This window comes from Anopheles stephensi, chromosome 3, assembly GCF_013141755.1.
Source record: "Anopheles stephensi strain Indian chromosome 3, UCI_ANSTEP_V1.0, whole genome shotgun sequence".
Lineage (NCBI taxonomy): Eukaryota > Metazoa > Arthropoda > Insecta > Diptera > Culicidae > Anopheles > Anopheles stephensi.
This window is the reverse complement of record NC_050203.1, coordinates 55661459-55678591: the sequence shown is the minus strand read 5'-3', so window position 1 is coordinate 55678591 and position 17133 is coordinate 55661459. Positions and strand designations below refer to the sequence as shown.

General features: G+C 50.8%; 4 protein-coding genes across 9 annotated transcripts; 2 read left to right on the top strand and 2 right to left on the bottom strand.

The window, feature by feature from the left end:
- Positions 1-498: 498 nt before the first annotated feature.
- Positions 499-6674, top strand: LOC118513440 (trifunctional purine biosynthetic protein adenosine-3). The gene is made up of 6 exons (XM_036059180.1): positions 499-999; positions 1100-1742; positions 2828-3082; positions 3154-3379; positions 3595-3742; positions 3811-6674. Exons 1-6 carry the CDS (start codon positions 811-813, stop codon positions 6496-6498), a joined length of 4149 nt encoding a protein of 1382 aa, XP_035915073.1. The 5' UTR covers positions 499-810; the 3' UTR covers positions 6499-6674.
- Positions 6579-9508, bottom strand: LOC118513445 (dnaJ homolog subfamily C member 28). Of its 6 annotated transcripts, none has more exons than XM_036059188.1 (3): positions 7960-8355; positions 7703-7824; positions 6579-7632 (listed from the first exon to the last, which is right to left on the bottom strand). In XM_036059188.1, the coding sequence occupies exons 2-3, from the start codon at positions 7799-7801 to the stop codon at positions 6628-6630; spliced, it is 1104 nt and encodes a 367-aa protein (XP_035915081.1). In that variant the 5' UTR covers positions 7802-7824; positions 7960-8355; the 3' UTR covers positions 6579-6627. The 6 variants fall into 6 exon arrangements, with proteins under 6 accessions (XP_035915081.1, XP_035915086.1, XP_035915083.1 ...); XM_036059193.1 differs by lacking the exon at positions 7960-8355 and adding an exon at positions 8844-9508 and having other exon boundaries at positions 6582-7632; XM_036059190.1 differs by having other exon boundaries at positions 6582-7632; positions 7900-8356.
- Positions 8461-12979, top strand: LOC118513442 (translocation protein SEC62). The gene is made up of 5 exons (XM_036059184.1): positions 8461-8700; positions 9515-9653; positions 9864-10549; positions 10626-10921; positions 11438-12979. Exons 1-5 carry the CDS (start codon positions 8665-8667, stop codon positions 11535-11537), a joined length of 1257 nt encoding a protein of 418 aa, XP_035915077.1. The 5' UTR covers positions 8461-8664; the 3' UTR covers positions 11538-12979.
- Positions 12980-14006: 1027 nt separating this feature from the next.
- Positions 14007-17057, bottom strand: LOC118513438. Its single transcript, XM_036059178.1, has 10 exons — positions 16850-17057; positions 16588-16785; positions 16402-16516; positions 15630-15835; positions 15413-15545; positions 15228-15346; positions 15019-15173; positions 14776-14945; positions 14429-14687; positions 14007-14327 (listed from the first exon to the last, which is right to left on the bottom strand). The coding sequence occupies exons 1-10, from the start codon at positions 17050-17052 to the stop codon at positions 14215-14217; spliced, it is 1671 nt and encodes a 556-aa protein (XP_035915071.1). The 5' UTR covers positions 17053-17057; the 3' UTR covers positions 14007-14214.
- Between the last annotated feature and the right edge of the window lie 76 nt (positions 17058-17133).

Sequence of the window (17133 nt, the reverse complement as noted above, 5' to 3'; positions counted from 1 at the left end):
ATTGACTGAATTGCCTAATGGACACTGATTTTGTGACCTGGATTACTTATCGGGATTAGATTTCGCTCAGTCAGTCGGTTGTGTGAGCATTCCGCAATACAGCTCCATCGTGTCCCATTTCGCTAGTGAAGCACTGTGCACCTACTGCAGGCACCTGTTGCCATGGAAATGATGCTCCGATTGTCGCGCAAAATCGCGCCCTTCAACTATCGCAGGTTCGCTGTAGTTTCGCAAGACCCAGTACTTTTCATAAACAACAAAAAAACGATCGTCATCTTCGTGAGGCTTCACACGCGGCTTTAGTCGCGATTGCCATGTGGCGTAGGAATTCGGAGAGCGCTCGAATGGATGCTGCACGCACTACGGTGGAGCAGTGGAGGGGGCAAGAAAGCGGCGGGGTTGGGGTCTTCTCTCTTTCGCGCTACGAGCATCATACCGCGTTTGGGGAATAGAGATCGTGAGAGGAAATCAGATCTGCTGTGCCGGGTCTATAGGGCAGAAAGGGACAGAGAGAAGCCTGCATCAAACGCTTGAAGGCGCTAACACAGCCACAGTCAGTCGGTCGTGCTCATGGACCGCGAGGTTCGCTTCTGCTAACAAATACAAAAGTCACCGCGCGGCTAAGGAACGGTTTGCAAAGCGTCTTAATCCGTCGACCAGTGAACAACGTACGATCGCGACGCTAAAGGAACGTTACCACAACGGCAGAGGTGTTTGTGATCGCTCGCATTCGTTCGGCCCTCCTAATCAAACTCAATTAGTTGCGCTACTCTCCGGTCAGTCCCCGTTGCGACACAAAAGGGTTCAATCATGGTGCAGGACAGCGGTACCCTGAAGAAGGTGTTGGTGATCGGTGGCGGCGGTCGCGAGCATGCCATCTGCTGGAAGATGGCACGCAGTGAACGGGTGGAAACGGTTTACGCACTTCCAGGCAGTCCTGGCATTGCGGCCGTCCCGAAGGTTCAGCTAGTGGCGGATGTCGGTGTGAAGAACCATAGTGTAAGTGAGGATCATTTGATCCTTTAAAAACGGTGTTTAACGGTTAAAAATAATGGTTTTTTTTCCGTGTGCGTGCGTGTGCGTGTGTCTTTTCTTGCAGGCCATCGTAGCGTGGTGCAAACAGCACCAGATCGATCTGGTTGCGGTGGGCCCGGAAGATCCGCTGGCCGATGGACTGGCGGACGTGCTGCAGGCAGCCGGCATAAAGTGCTTCGGCCCGGGACGACGCGGTGCACAGATCGAGGCAGACAAAAACTGGTCGAAAGACTTTATGCACCGTCACGGCATTCCGACGGCCCGCTATGCCAGCTTTACCGATGCGTCCGAGGCGAAGGCTTTCATCCGCAGCGCACCGTACGCGGCACTGGTCGTGAAGGCGAGTGGGCTGGCCGCCGGTAAGGGTGTGATCGTGGCCGAAACGATCGACGAAGCGTGTGCCGCCGTCGACGACATCCTCGGCGAGAAACGGTTCGGTGCGGCCGGCGAGGTGGTCGTCGTGGAGGAGAAACTGTCCGGCGAGGAAGTTTCGGTGCTGGCGTTCGTGGACGCGCGCACCGTGCGCGTGATGCTGCCGGCCCAGGATCACAAGCGGCTGCTGGATAACGATCGGGGCCCTAATACAGGCGGCATGGGTGCATACTGTCCGTGTCCGATCATTAAACCCGCCCAGATGGAGCTGGTCGTGCGGGAGGTGTTACAACGGGCCGTCGATGGATTGCGAGCGGAAGGCATCAAGTACAACGGTATGTGTTTTTCTTTACTGGACGATACTGTTTGGTTGTTGCTGCTCAAAAAAACCAACCCCATTGCGATAAGAAAGCACACTCGAGGGCTACGGTTACTTCTCGGGAGGTCAGGATCGATCGAGAAAAATGGGAAAAAGTGAAAACAACCCCGCGTTATGGCAGAATGGCGGCGGTAGATGACGTAGCCGCGTGGTCCGTAGAACGACGCACGCGATCGATCCCTCCCGGTCGGTGATAACGGAGCGTGGACGCGCTACTATGTGATGTTGCTCCTGCCAACGGAATCGGATTCTTCGTGGTAACAGGCCGCGGGAATCGATCCAGTTTTGGACGCAGTATGTTTTGCTATTTGTTGTTTATGTTTGTGTCCGTTGGGTTCCCGGTCGTACGAGCGCATGTGTTTTTTTTCTGTTGTTGTTGCGTTAATACGTCTCTGCCTTTGCTGCTGTGAAGTGGAATCGATCGCGACTGCGAAACACACACTTAATTCAATAATTCAGCGTGACGGGTATTGCAGTAACGTTTGCAAAGCTAGCTTTCTGCTCGGCCTGGAGATGTTACAGCGCGGCCGTTTTAAATTATGACCGTTATGATATGTCTTTAGGGGGTGAAAAGATACCAAAAATGCTCTGCTCTGCTGAGAGATCTTCAGCGATCTGTTGGTGGAATTTGTTGAAGCTAGGTCCAAGTTCATTCAATCTCTTTCGATACAAATACGTGCTGTTCATTCATGGTTGTTCTAGACCTTTCTTGTGCTTCAGACATATCATTGTCTAAGTTCTGAAAATTCTATCAAGAGGTAGAAGTACTCAGTAGAGACGATAATGGCGTCTTTGCTATTACGTTTGGTCTATATTGAGCGATATAAGGCCGTGCTATGCGATTTTGCGATAGATATATACAGAATATTGTTTAGAATAGAAACAGAATATTGTTTCGATGGACCCCTAGCCTGTTTCGATTTGGATCGACCGTTTGGTCGAAGGCAGAGACGCGTTCGGTACTCTCCATCGCTTTCTTCTGTAAGGCATTTAACTGTGCAGATATTGATTAGACAACACTTATTTTTTAAACCACTCTAGGTGTGCTGTACGCCGGCATGATGCTTACCCCTAACGGGCCGAAAACGCTCGAGTTCAACTGTCGCTTCGGTGACCCTGAGACGCAGGTCATTCTGCCCCTGCTCGAGAGCGACCTGTACGAAGTGATGGAAGCAACGTGCGACGATCGACTGCACGAGATCAATCTCAAGTTCCGGGTCGGACTCAGTGCGGTCGGTGTGGTGATGGCCAGCAGGGGCTACCCGGAAACGTCCACCAAAGGATGCGTTATCAAAGGTCCGTTCAAAGTTTTGTTTCCCTTTTCGAAGAAGGAGGTCAGTGATGATGTTTGTTGTTTCGATTCCCAGGGCTTGACGCTGTAGCTGCCCGCCCGGAACACCTTGTGTTTCACTCCGGTGTGGCACGCAACGAACGGGGCGAGTTCGTCACGAACGGTGGCCGGGTGCTGATCGGTGTCGTGCTTCACAGCGATCTGAAACAGGCAGCCGCACTAGCCACATCCGCCTGCACGACGGCAATCAGCTTTGACGGTTCGCAGCACCGGCTGGACATCGCACAGAAAGCATTCAAACAGTAAATTATTGTTGGCCACCCTTTAGCTTTGTGTGAATTGGAAATAAATGTGTCCCATCTGTGTGTGTGTGTGTGTTCATGCCATACAGAAAAACTCACAAAACTCGAAAACGAAATCGCCTTACCGTCCATTATCTGTGTATTGTCCACCGTCTCATGTAAAGCCCCAATCCTACCCCACTGTTGACCACCCTATTTTTCCTTTCCATTTCTAGCCAAAGTTTGTCGTACAAAGCGAGCGGAGTCGATATCGATGCAGGAGATGCGCTGGTGCAGCGCATTAAACCGTTGGCGCGCGGTACCAACCGGCCCGGTGTGGTTGGTGGATTGGGAGGATTTGGTGGACTGTTTCGATTGAACGATGTAAGTTTCGTGGGATGAGTTCGGGACATTGCCGCTGAAGCTTAGTAACGCTTAAAACTCAATTTCAGGTAACGTATACGAATCGTGAAGGTAAATCGGTCCGGTACAGTGATCCGGTGCTGGTGCAAGGTACGGACGGTGTTGGCACCAAGCTGAAGCTTGCCGAAGCACTCAACTGCTGGGACACGATCGGCATCGATCTGGTGGCAATGTGTGCGAACGATGTGCTGTGCGCCGGTGCGGAACCACTCGCATTCCTGGACTATATTGCCTGCGGACGGTTGGAAGTGCCGACGGCCGCAATGATCGTGAAGGGTATTGCGGAAGGGTGTCGCGAAACGAACTGTGCGCTGCTCGGCGGAGAAACGGCCGAAATGCCGTCGATGTACGAGAAGGGCAAGTACGATCTGGCCGGATACTGTGTCGGTGTGGTGGAGCACGATCAAATCCTTCCGCGCGTCGATCGCATTAAGGAGGGCGATCTCGTGATCGGTCTGCCATCGAGCGGTGTACACAGCAACGGATTTAGCCTGGTAAACCGCATCCTCGAGCGCACCGGCACGAAGCTGACCGATCGTGCCCCGTTCGGTGAGGATGGATGTAGCACGTTCGGCGAGGAGCTGCTTACCCCGACGGCCCTTTATGTGGCTCCGCTGCTGCCGTTACTGCGCCAGAGCGATGCGGTGAAAGCGTTGGCACACATCACCGGCGGTGGATTGGTGGAGAACGTGCCGCGGGTGCTGCCGGACGGATTGGCGGTCGAGGTGGACTTTAGCGATGTGCAAATCCCTCCCATCTTCGGATGGCTAGCGGCGGCCGGAAATGTAAGCGAGCGGGAAATGCTTCGTACGTTCAACTGTGGCATCGGAATGGTGGTGATCGTGTCGGAGTCGGATCGTACCTGGAAGGAGAAGCTGTCCGCGCACGGTGCGGTACTGCTTGGGCGAGTGCAACGGAGGGCCCGTGGCACCGACCAGGTGGTGGTGAAGAACTTTACGCAAGCGATCACTAAGGTGGCAGCAGGCTACAAGCCGGACAAGCGGTCCGTAACCGCCATATCGTACAAGGACAGTGGCGTTGATATCGGAGCCGGCGATGAGTTGGTGCAACGGATCAAACCGTTCGCAAAGTCGACGAATCGGCCCGGTGTGATGGGTGGGCTCGGCGGTTTCGGCGGACTGTTTCGACTGCGCGACACGGGAATGAGCCTCGCGGATCCCATCCTCGTGCTCGGTACGGATGGTGTCGGAACGAAGCTGAAGATCGCGCAGGACTGCAATCTGCACGGTACGGTGGGCGTCGATCTGGTGGCGATGTGCGTGAACGACATCATCTGCAACGGTGCGGAACCGCTCGCTTTTCTCGATTATTACGCGTGCGGGCAGCTGGATGTGCCGGTAGCGGCGAAGGTGATCGAGGGCATTGCCGAAGGATGCAGGCAGGGCAACAGTGCACTGCTCGGTGGCGAAACGGCCGAAATGCCGGGAATGTACGCGAAGGGTGTGTACGATTTGGCCGGCTTTTCGCTTGGCATTGCGGAGCGCAGCCGCATGTTGCCGCGGATGGATTGTATCTGCCCGGGGGACGTTATCATTGGCCTGCCGTCCAGCGGTGTGCACAGCAATGGGTTCAGTTTGGTGCACAAAATACTGGAGTTTGCTGGCCATTCGTACGGTGACGTTGCACCGTTCAGCGCCACGGGCAAAACGTTTGCGGAGGAACTGCTAGTGCCCACGCGCATCTACGTCCGCGAACTGCAGGCCCTGCTGGCGGAAGGGCTGGTGAAAGCGCTCGCACACATCACCGGAGGAGGATTTACGGAAAACATTCCGCGCGTGCTGCCGGCCGGTGTGGCCGCATTCCTCGATCTTACCGAGATGCACATTCCACCGATTTTCGGCTGGCTGGCCCGGGCCGGCAATGTAACGGCGGATGAAATGCTGCGTACCTTCAACTGCGGCATCGGTATGGTGCTGGTGGTGGCCACGGAACACAAACACACCGTGCTGGAGCGTCTTCGCAGTGCTGGCGGATCGGCACTGGGGACGGTGGTGAAAAAATCGGACCCCCTCGGGCAGCGCGTGATTGTGCAGGGTTTCGAGGATACGTTGCGGATGTCGCAGCTGACCTGCTCGCTGCCGAAAAAACGGATCGCGGTACTGATTTCCGGCTCGGGCAGCAATCTGCAGGCACTGATTGATGCGACGCGCAGCTCGATCTTTGGCATTCGGGGTGAGGTTGTGCTGGTGGTGTCGAACAAGGCGGGTGTGTTCGGACTCGAACGGGCAGCCCAGGCGGGCATACCGTCGAAGGTAATCCTGCACAAAGACTACAGCACACGGGAGCTGTTTGATGCGGCCGTGTCGAAGCTGCTCGAAAAGGAGCGTATCGAGCTGGTGTGCTTGGCGGGCTTTATGCGCATCCTATCGGAAGGATTCGTGAAGCGTTGGAAGGGTGCATTGATTAACATTCACCCGGCACTGCTGCCGCGCCATAAGGGCATCCATGCCCAGCGGCAGGCACTCGATGCGGGAGATGTTGAGTCGGGCTGTACGGTTCACTTTGTGGACGAAGGCGTCGATACGGGCGCTATTATCCTGCAGGAACGCGTACCCATCTTGAGAGGTGATACGGAGGAAGCGCTGACCGAACGGATTCACCAGGCGGAACATATTGCGTACCCGAAAGCGCTACGGTTGGTGGCGAACGAAGTTGCAACCCTGGGACAGGACGGCACACTGCAGTGGATGAGCTAGCTCTGAATGGGGCCACACTAGCATGTGGAATGGAATTTCGCGTGTCGGGAAAAAAAAGACAAAGTGACACCGTTTGTTGCTAATTTTGTTACGCTGGTTTCGTTTTTATCTTTCCTACTTTAAGAACGTTCAACTAAACAATGAACCAATAAATCCTAATATACTTGACCTGCTACTACTGCCGGTGGGATCGTTTTGAGCTGCATCCGAAGCTTTGGTCCTTCTGCCTTCCAGCTCACTTTCCCCTACACGGTGTTTCCCTTGTTCAAGCACATCGTGCCCTATTCGCTCGAGATTCAACCGAACCATTTGCTTATTCATCATCGGCACAATCAGATTAAATTTATCGATCATTTTGTTAATCTTGGTCACTTCCTCCTGCTGCTGTTCGATCCATTTTTCCCACTGTTGCTCTTCGCGCCCGCTCAGCGGCACGGGGCCAAGCTTTGCTCTCACCCGTCGCAGATCTTCCTTGAGCGCTTCCACCGCCTGCCGAATGTCTTTGTGCAGCGTTATCCACTCCGGCGTAAACCCGTTGTCGAGCATTATTTTGTTCATCTTGTGCGTGGTAAAATCAACGTACGGATTTTGTGACTGATGATCGGGCAGCGGTTTGCCGAAGCCGGAAAGGTTGCTAAAGTCGCCCCGCGATATCGCTTCCTGGATGAGATCCTCCACGACCCGATCGTAGCCGTATTTCGTTTTGATTTCATGCTTCTTAAAATAGTCACCCTTCTTCATGAGTGCCGTTTCGGAGGCTTGCGCTTTCGAGAGCCGATGTTCGAGGACGCGTTCCTGCGCTTTGGCTGCCCGCACCGTTTGGTACTGCTTTTGGCGCTGGGCCGGCGTACCGTAACCGACACCATCGAAGCTGAGGTACTGGCGGTGCTGCGGCGCAGTGTGCTTGATGTCGTACACCTTCACCTCCTGCTGCAGATCTTCCACGATGCCGCGCCGCGCTTTGGCAAACTTTTCCTGCAGTATGCGGAAAGCTGAGTCGACCTCCTGGAAACGTTCAGCGCTCGCCTCCGGGTGGCCGCTGTCCGGGTGGAGTTTCTTCACCAGCTTTAAATAAGCCTGCCGTACGGTGTTCTGGTCGGACTGTTCGCTCACGCCAAGCAGACGGTAACATTTCTGGAAGACGCGAGATAACTGGTAGCGTGAGATGGTATGAAAACAAGGGGGGGATGCTTAATTTACCTACATTATATAATTCTCCCCGTCGTGTGTGAAACATCCGGAACTGCAAAGATTTCCCGTACAGTTGTAGCAACGGGACAACGCTGGGTTTCGGCGTGAGCATGTGTATGCGTTTCTGCAAACTTGCTGAAAAAAGGTACAATTAAAAGTTCTCTTTTTTATTCTGAAAGTGCAAACAAACAAAGCAACCGGCACCATGACCTTGACCAATGCAAACAAAGCACAGCAACACGGGGGTAATTGGGGATGAATTAAGCTTACCGCGAACAAAATTGTTTTGTGCTGATAGTAACAGCAAGCGCACCTGATGAACTTATCACTAATATTGCACAATGTTAGACCATTCTGAGCGTAGTTCCGCTTGGAACTTATTGCTGATGTTGCTGCAAACCAAACAAAAATAGATGTGAGCTTTTGGCACACAACAAAAAACAGCTGACCGGATAGAGTCTGCCGTAGCGAGAAGAGGATGAAGGAGAAACGTGGAGAAAGTAGTGGAGAAAGTGTCGCTAAAAAGAAAACGGAAGCTCAATGAAAAGTACAAAAAGCGGAATGAGCAACAGAGACACAATAAATGTGCATGATTAATTGAGGAATAAATCGAATAAAATGAAGCTCAATTAAGGAGAAACACCGATGCGGCAGTGAAGGTAATCAACCTACAGCTATAAACGCTCGCTCGTACAACTCCAAAAGCGAGCGAGAGAGAGCGAGCGAGCGAGCGAGCAAATGACAGATTCCAATTTAAACAACAAAAGAAAAACGCACACACACGCGCGTACGCTGTGCACGGGTGTCAAAAGGAAGAACACCGAAGTGGAGACGTGGAAAACAGCTGCCCCGTGGTGCGTGTTTGCGTATTGTTAAATCGGAATTGGCAGAAAATCGGCTCATCCGCGTGTGAGTTCACGCGAAGAATCGTGTTCGGACCGTGTGTGACCATAGTACGGAGTCGGTGAAGCGGGGATGGCGGAGAAACGTCGTGCAAAAAAGCGGAAGGATGTAAGTTGCTACAGACATCCGCCTAACACCGTGGGCAACCCAGCGGCTGTGGAAAGGTCAAGGCTTCGCGGGCTTGCTCGCGGCAGTGTGTTGTTAAACAAGATAAGGCCCCGAAAACTACGACCACTTGTAACAACACTAACCCGAAACCGAGTGGAACGGTTCGCAGCGGTGGTATGAACGGGGTACCGAGGGTGCCTCCGTGGCATGTTCCCGGGAGTAGCGTAGGGTGGAGAAAGTTTTGTTCTCCTTGTTTGCTACCGTCTTAACCCATTTTTATGCAGCTGCAAAGTAGGCGACGTCCGTCGGTCTGTGGACGTAATTGATTTGGCCTACTGCGTGAACTCCGCTGGTCAACTGGTTCTCGAACGATCGTCCCGTCGACGGATCATTATTATTAGCGGGATGGGAGAATCACGGTGTGCACTAGACGAGGGAAAAGAGGTCACTGGCTCGGATACGCTTGAGTGGTAATGCGAGAATCCGTCATCCGACGAGTTTTGCCGTGAAAAATGAGCCAAGAATTTGAACATCACCTGAACAAACATCATGGGTATGGTGCGTTGGTTTTTTTTGCTGTTTTGTACACGCCACAAATCCACGTCGTGACGGTGACGCGCTAGTTTGTTCCAGTGCCATTTCTACCGATTTCAAGTGCCGTATCGCGGGTGTAGTTGGTTGCGCTCACCCTGCGGCGCCACGTGTTCCACTCCAGTGGGAAGCTGGGACTTGTTCTTTCGCTAGCAGCAGCTAATGACGTCGTAGCCAGAGAAAGGCAAAAATGAGTGACTCAGAATCTTTCTACCCCGACCAGGAGTACAGTGGCCCCGGTGGCGTAGAGCAGGAGATCGAGAAAGCTTCCAAGGAGGAGTACAAGGTGGCAAAATGGCTCAAATCGAACGTACCGACGAAAAAGACCAAATTTCTCAACCACAACGTGGAGTACTTTTCCTGTAAGTAGTGATCGCCCATTACCTTCCAATGCAATCGTGCACTGTGATTCCCCCCGGCTAGCCTGGCGTGACGATGGCAGGACGATGCAGTCACTGTTTGCTTTGTTACCCTTGTCCCGTTTGCTAATTGTTTTCTTCTTTTATCTCCCACCATTCGCTACAACCTTTCCCTTTGTGTGTGCGTTGCTGCCACTAATTGCACACGGCCAGCTATCAAAGCAATCGATGCGCTGCTTGCGTCAAAGTTTGCCCAAGGTGACAATTGTCTCTTCCCGCACCGGCAGGCCGCGATCGATTTTATGGCCGATATGCTGTACCACAAGTTTTTCCACCGCGCCCGAAAGGTGCCGGTGAGCGAGCAGGAGCTCCGTGGCAAGAGTGGCAGCAAGAAGGCAGCAGCGGAAGCGGTCACACAGGCGGCAGCCCCACCGGCCAAGGATGGCGCGAAGGCAGCGAAAGAGGACCCGCGGGCGACTGACGCCGAAAGTAGTCACGCGGAGGGTGGCAGTAAGGTGGCGGTGGAGGTGGCGGAGAAACGCAAACGCAAGATCCGCCTCGAGATGCATCCGGAGCAGGTGTTTATCGATGGGCACGAGGCGTACGTTTGGCTGTACGATCCGATACCGATGCACTACTGGATCTTTGGTGCGCTGCTCGTGGTTGGGGCGATCGTGATCTGTCTGTTCCCGCTGTGGCCACCGCTGCTGCGGAAGGGTGTCTACTATCTGAGTATAGCGGCGGCCGGGTTTCTGGTGTTCATTCTCGGGCTGGTCGTGCTGCGGTGCATCATTTTCTGTCTGGTATGGGTCGTTACGGGCGGCAAGCATCACTTCTGGTTGCTACCGAATCTGACCGAGGATGTCGGATTCTTTGCCTCCTTCTGGCCGCTGTATAATGTAAGTAAATGGGGTAGCTGGCCGGTCGGTCGACGGTCGACGTAATCGCTCTGAACGATTGTTTTCTCTTGTGCAGCACGAATACAAAGATGGTCAAGCTGGTGCCACCGACAAAGCGGGCAAGAAAACAAAAAAACGAAAACGCGACAAGGATAGTGGCGGCGAGGAGGAAGGCACCACCGGCGGTAATATCCCACCGACGATCGACGAGGTGAAGGAGCGGGACACGGAGGTGGAAAGCGTGAAGCAGCCAACATCGGCCGAAGGATTAAGACATCGCGGTGGCAAGCAGCAGCAGCAGCAGCAGCCACAGAGCGAATCGAAACAGGTGACACCGGCCACGATCGCGGAGCCGATCGACGAGGAGCAAAAGTGAGTGTGTGTTTGTGTGTGTGTGTGGGGGGTGGTACCGGTGTATAAAATGTTAATTGGCCACCTTTCTTCCATTAGTTACTAACTGCTTTTAGTTTGGTGCATTGGTGTTTTACTCGCTTCCTGCAAATAAATGTTTCCCTCTGGTTTGTTTTTGTTTTACTATTTTTATTTGTCCTTTTTGTACAATAAATTTCCTTCTTAATTAAGTGTTTTTGATGTATTTTTCCTTATATCATCCTTTATGTAGTGCTTTTGTACTTGTATATATATGTGTGCCCTATTCTATTCGCTTTCTGTAGATACATATAAGTTACAACTTTTACGGACGTGTTTTACTTATATCATTTGTATATATGTGGCTTTTAGATTAAGTTTGTACGCTTTTTGAAAGTTTAAATTTTGTAAAACTACACCTAGAATTGCTGTTTTACCTCTAACAAATGCCCGCTATAGTAGCTGTAGTAGATGCCATTACCGATATCTCAACACGTGCTCACCATCGTTTAATTGCAGTTCCGGAACACCGTCGGAAAGCGATTCGGAAGGCTCGCAGCGCTCCTCGACGGGGAAGGACTTTGAGATGGTTGAACCCGACGAGGTGGACACTTCGTAAAAGGCAGACACGCACCGTTTTTATATCATCACCCATAATCTACCCACAACCTGATCACCATCATCACAGACATCATGTTTTTTTTTCTCAATACTTTCAAGGGCGATCACAAGAGCATGGGGACCAAATCTCGCGCCCGTTCGCTTCCGAATGCAAGGTTTGATAGTACGCGTCTAGGCGTGATGGCAGAGAGCAGATGAATCTCATCCGCCGCCGCCCTGTGTCCAGTCGTTTCGCAACCGCGCTCACACAGATCAGATCTCGGGTGGCGTTTTGTGTGTGTGTGTGTGTGTGTTTTGCTGTGATGCCCACTAGAATTCCGTCCGGCAGATTGTAACAAGCACGCGCGCTTAAAAGCGTTTTTATTGCATGACGGCTTTTTATTCGAAATTTTGATATTTACCCGCCAGATTGATCGTTGTTTCGGTGGTGCCGGTTAAGCTGAACCAACCGCACAGAGGCTGGATTTGTTTAGTTTTATCCGAGCGATAGGCGCATAGTGATTTGAGTTAAATCGAAGATAATTACGGTTCAAAATTTCGAGAGCACACGATGGAACGCCGTACCGTTGTCCGGTGTGTAAATGTAAGAGTTAATTGCATTGATAAAGCCAACAATGGCACGAGGCTTGTACGTATAATGTAATGTAATCGAAATGGACTGTGTGTCTCGTTCGGCGGGTGGATTATTCGATTCCGCCGAAACATTCGGAACGTTTTGCTCTGCTCTGTTATCAGTCGGCTAGGGCCATGCGTTCGTTATCTGTCCACTTCCGTGCTTTAGCATCAGAATGAAGCGTGGTGTGAGTGTGGTTTTGGGCAGTACAACCAACGGTAGACGCTGGTAGAAACTGCACAAAAGAACGATCGATGAGGTACCAGACATTTTGTGCCGGTCGCTACACCGGTATAGTAGCGTGTGTTAGTCGAACCGGGTTTTGGGTCCTGGATGTTTCGGAAGTGTATCGTCTGGTGCGGTGGATTAGTGGTTCCCTGTCCTGTGATCGTGCTCCCTGCATCCTATCTCATCTCTCTCATCCGTACAATCTATGTGTCCGATCGTAGGGCGGTTCTTTGCCGCGAACAGTGAGACCGTGGACCGACCGTGCTAAATACAAAACAAGCGCCCCGCATACATTATTACATTGGAAGCAGCTCTAAACACAGCTCTAAGGACGACCGCCCCGACCCCGACAGGGCGTGCGTGAAATGGTATTTTATGGTGAAGTGAAATGTTTAGCGTTGGTAGCCCGGAGGAGCAAGGGGATCCATACATAAATCAAAACAAGCTAAAAAGTGTACGAACGACGGTATAATGTAGTGGAGAGATATAGAGAGCCGAGGGAGTAAAAAAGAAACACAAAATAAGCATGTTTTTGTAGTGTGTGCAAAAGTTAGGTAAGGTTATATTATTCAATAAACTTTATGGTATGAAAAATATTAGGACCTTTGATTGTATGTGGCTTTTAATTTCGTTGTCTGGTTGTCGGCTGTGCAACAGGATTGGATGGTCATTTGAAGGAGCAGCTGCTGGAGATGATTATGAAGTGAGATGGTGGTATATAAGGAGCGACTGCGCCTTAACCGGTCGATAAATCATGAATTAGCTGCTCTTAGTAAACAATTTCTAGTAGATCCCAGCGTTTTAATGACTTTTTCCGTGGCACGTTGCATTAGATACACCGCTTCGATGAAGTCTCTTCGACGACTCCTGTTGAACGAAGCTATTTCCACTAGGTTCCTTTGATGAGGCTATTTCCGCGAGACACCTTTCGCGCCGCTCCTTTGACGAGGTCTCTTCCAAAATGCCGAGCATATTTCCAAAATGCTGCTTCGATAAAGCCCCTTCGACAAGACCTGTTAAAGTAAGCCCCTTTGACGAGACCCCTTCGACGAGACTCCTATGATGATTCCCTTTGGATGAGGCCCATTTGACGAGGCCCCTTTGACGAAGCACTTTTGAGGAGGACGAGGACGAGGCCCCTTTGACGAGACTTCTTAGATGAGGCTCCTATGATGGAACCCCTTGGATGAGACCTCTTTGATGAGGCCCCTTTAACGAGGCTTTTTTGACGAGGTCCCTATGATGAAACCCTTTGAATGAGGCCCCTTTGACGAAGCTATTTTGACGAGGTCTCTATGATGAAACCTCTGGATGACCTATTGGATCAATCCCCTTGGACCTCTTTTGACGAGGTCTCTATGAACCCTTTGGATGAGGCCCCTTTGACGCGGCACTTTTGAATAGGTCACTTTGACGAGACTTCTTGGATGAGGCTCCTATGATGAAACCCGTTGGATAAGACCTCTTTGACGAGGCCGCTTGCTCCAGGCCGCTTGCTCCAGGCCGCTTGGTCCAGGCCCCTTGCTCCAGGCCCCTTTGGACCAGGCCCCTTGGACCAGGCCCCTTGGACCAGGCCCCTTGGACCAGTCCCCTTGGACAAAGAGCCGTGGACGAGTTAACTTCCACTAGGTAAATTGAAGGATCGGTTGAACATGGTGGCGCCATCTGTTGTAAAATCCGTTATACTAAGCTAATCTTCAAATGTAGTAGCACATTCAAGCTAGTAGCACGCAGAAATCTAAGCTTTTAATAACTTTGTTTTTAAGTTTGTAAAGAAGTGTTTTGAGTATTAGTTTGTTGTGTTGTAGTTGTTAAGCCAGCACCCGCAACGCACTTATCGTCTTCCTGCTATGTACCACACTAGGCGAAGAGTGAAAAAGTACAGTATTTCCACCATACCGAGCACACTGAAGCCTAGGAAAAAGCCGGCCGTTCCTCCAATCGATACTGTCCGTGATGGTTGCATTTGCGGAAGGCATTTGCAAGACGAAGAAAGCATAATTATTGTGGATGTTGAGTGTGTCTGTGTGTGGACACGTGTTACTTACCCAACAGATCGGTAAAAGTAAACAGAAGCTGCCGGCTGAATCGAACCAGTGGATAACGCTTCACGACAATCAGTCCGCCGATGCTACCGATGAGCTTTTGCGTTTGCTTCAGAACCTGCAGCAGCACAGAAGGTGAACCGGTGGCTATTATTCCAGTGCACAGCACTGTGTTTCGTAAATCCCGGCGGAACGTGCTTTCGGTGCAGAATAATGTGCTCCAGGGTGTCAGTGTGAGGTACGGTGTGGACATAAGCGGGAGCTGGGATTAGGTGGGATTTTGTTGGGAAATCGATTTGCGAAACGGGTCGGAAGAGGTTCCGGTGCAGGTTCATCTGCGTTTGCCGTACCTGCCGATGCTCGATGATGACCTTCGAGTCTACGCAGTTCTGCTCGCAGTAGCAGGGAATACCCTTCTTGTCGTTGTTGTCCTGCTTGAACTCGAGGAACAGCTTCTGGTAGCGGGGAAAGCACTTCATCAGCTGCTTGTAGTGGCACACTTTCTTCGCCCTCGGTCCATCTGAATGGAATGCGTGTGATGGTGTGTGGAGAAGTGAATCATTGCATCGCACTTCGCAACCGAAACCACTTACCGGGATTAGGATAGAAATGGGGTATGCAACCGCACAGCTTGTCGGCGAGCTGGATGCGACACTCCTGCAGACAGATGCCTTTAGTGTAGATCTTGTAGTGCGTCAGGTTGGACTCGTAGTGAAACCGGCAGCCACGCTGAGAGATAGTTGTGTCCCTAGAAGAAAAAAAATCTGTTACCGTTGGCGTGCCATCGAAAACTCTTACTTACTCTTTAAAATCTTTCGTGGTAACGATTTCGATCGAGAACGTTTCGTACTCGTGCGCTTCATTAGTCAGTGGTTGATATTTGGCGATGTTAAGCGTCTCGTACGGACTGTGATAAAAGATCTAAGTGGTAGAAAAAAAAACTGACTGTGATTAGTGGCATAAGCGTGGTGAAGCGGCTCTCCGTACCGTGATCGGTGGCTCAAAGCCAATAAAGCTGTACGTGATGTCCCCATCGAAGAGGTTCCCGTACCGAACGTTGTGCACGACACGGGACAGATAAAAATCGTCCAACGGAGTTTGCTTTCCGGTCAGCAGCAAACTGTTTTCGATTGGATCGGATTGGACATAAATGTACGGGCTTGCCGCGTTGCACTAGGTGCCTGTGTGAGGCGTACCACATTACCTGGCCGTTAAGTTGGACGAGATGAAACTGTTGGTGGTGTAGCAGATACCGTACTCGGTGAGTGTTTGATAGGTGCGTAAGTACTCGAGGTTACTTTGCGTGCGGACACGCAGTTCCGTATCGTCCAGGCGGGTTAGATCGCGGGTAAGGTTGTATATCACCATCATGTAGTTTTCCGGCTTTATCTGTAACATGTCCAGCATGCTCTGTCGGGTTGTTTCAAGAACGAATGGTTAGGTGCGAGTTTTAAATCTCTTTGCGAGCTTTAAAATGTCTTAACGCCTAAAGGTAGGCAATACTGATTCACCGCATCCTAGTGAGTTGTTGATCATGAGAAATGAAATTAATTGCGTACTTTTCGGCGCTATTACCTCCAGACACATGACGAATGGGAGCTAAGAGCAAAATGCACTGTTCCTACAACTGTTAAGTTATAGTATATTTTTGTCTGTATCGACCATCAAGTGTTCAACTTAAAAAAACTTCAAAGGTGTTCTGTCCAGAAGAAGTGTCCATGTTTTAGCAACAATTTGACTAACAAAAATTAAATATATTTTTTTAATTAAGAAAGGTTCTTAAATTTTGTTTTAAAGGCTATTTAGAACTATGTCTCAGAAAGTTTTCCGGATTTTCCTCATCTTCATTATCAAGTGTTTCGTTTCACATCATCAATCTCCTCTGTTAGACACACCGTTAGTACACCTTGTACACATTGCATACCTCCAGGCGTCAATTACCAACCGCAGGATGTGTATGGGTTAGTTATACTTACATCCACATTATCACTGTGCTTAATGTTTTGAAAGTTGAAGTACGATGAGTTGGCAAGCGATTCCAAAAAGTCGTACAACTCGGCTTGATCTTCCTCCTTGGAAATGCCATTTTTACTGCAATTGTTTATAGAAGAACAGTATATAAACATCCAACTGTGGGTGAGCAACATTGAGCCTCCGTTCACCTGCAGTAGTTGAGTAGGTAAGGTCGATAGATACGTTTGAGCGGACAGATTGTGAGGCTCGGCATGGAGGTGTTCCAGTAGTAATGATCCTTTTCAATGGCAACGACCGTACTTTTGCTTTGGTAGCGCTCCACAGACACAAAGCTCAGCACGACCGAAAAATAAATGGATACGACGATCAGTGCCAACCAGAAGAGCCTGTTACAATCAGAACTCTAGTAAGTAAACCATGTCCGAAGCGAAGATCGCACTCGAAGCTTACTTTTCCAGGATGTGTAGAAAGGGTTTGCCCAAATGTGCTAGCCCGTGGACGGCACCTTGCTCGAGAAAGATGAGCACGAACGTGCTGATGGACTTGAGCAGTCGCAGCAGCCATCCTATTGGGCCTTTGGTGTCCTGCTGTCCGATGAGTTTTTCCACCCGCTTTCTGCCACTCGGTGGGGGTGATTTCGCTTGCAAGCTCATCACACGTGTTCACTCGCCGAAACGGTACTAAAATCGGATGGTGATTTGAATTTCTATCGTAAAATTCCTACCTGGTTCGGC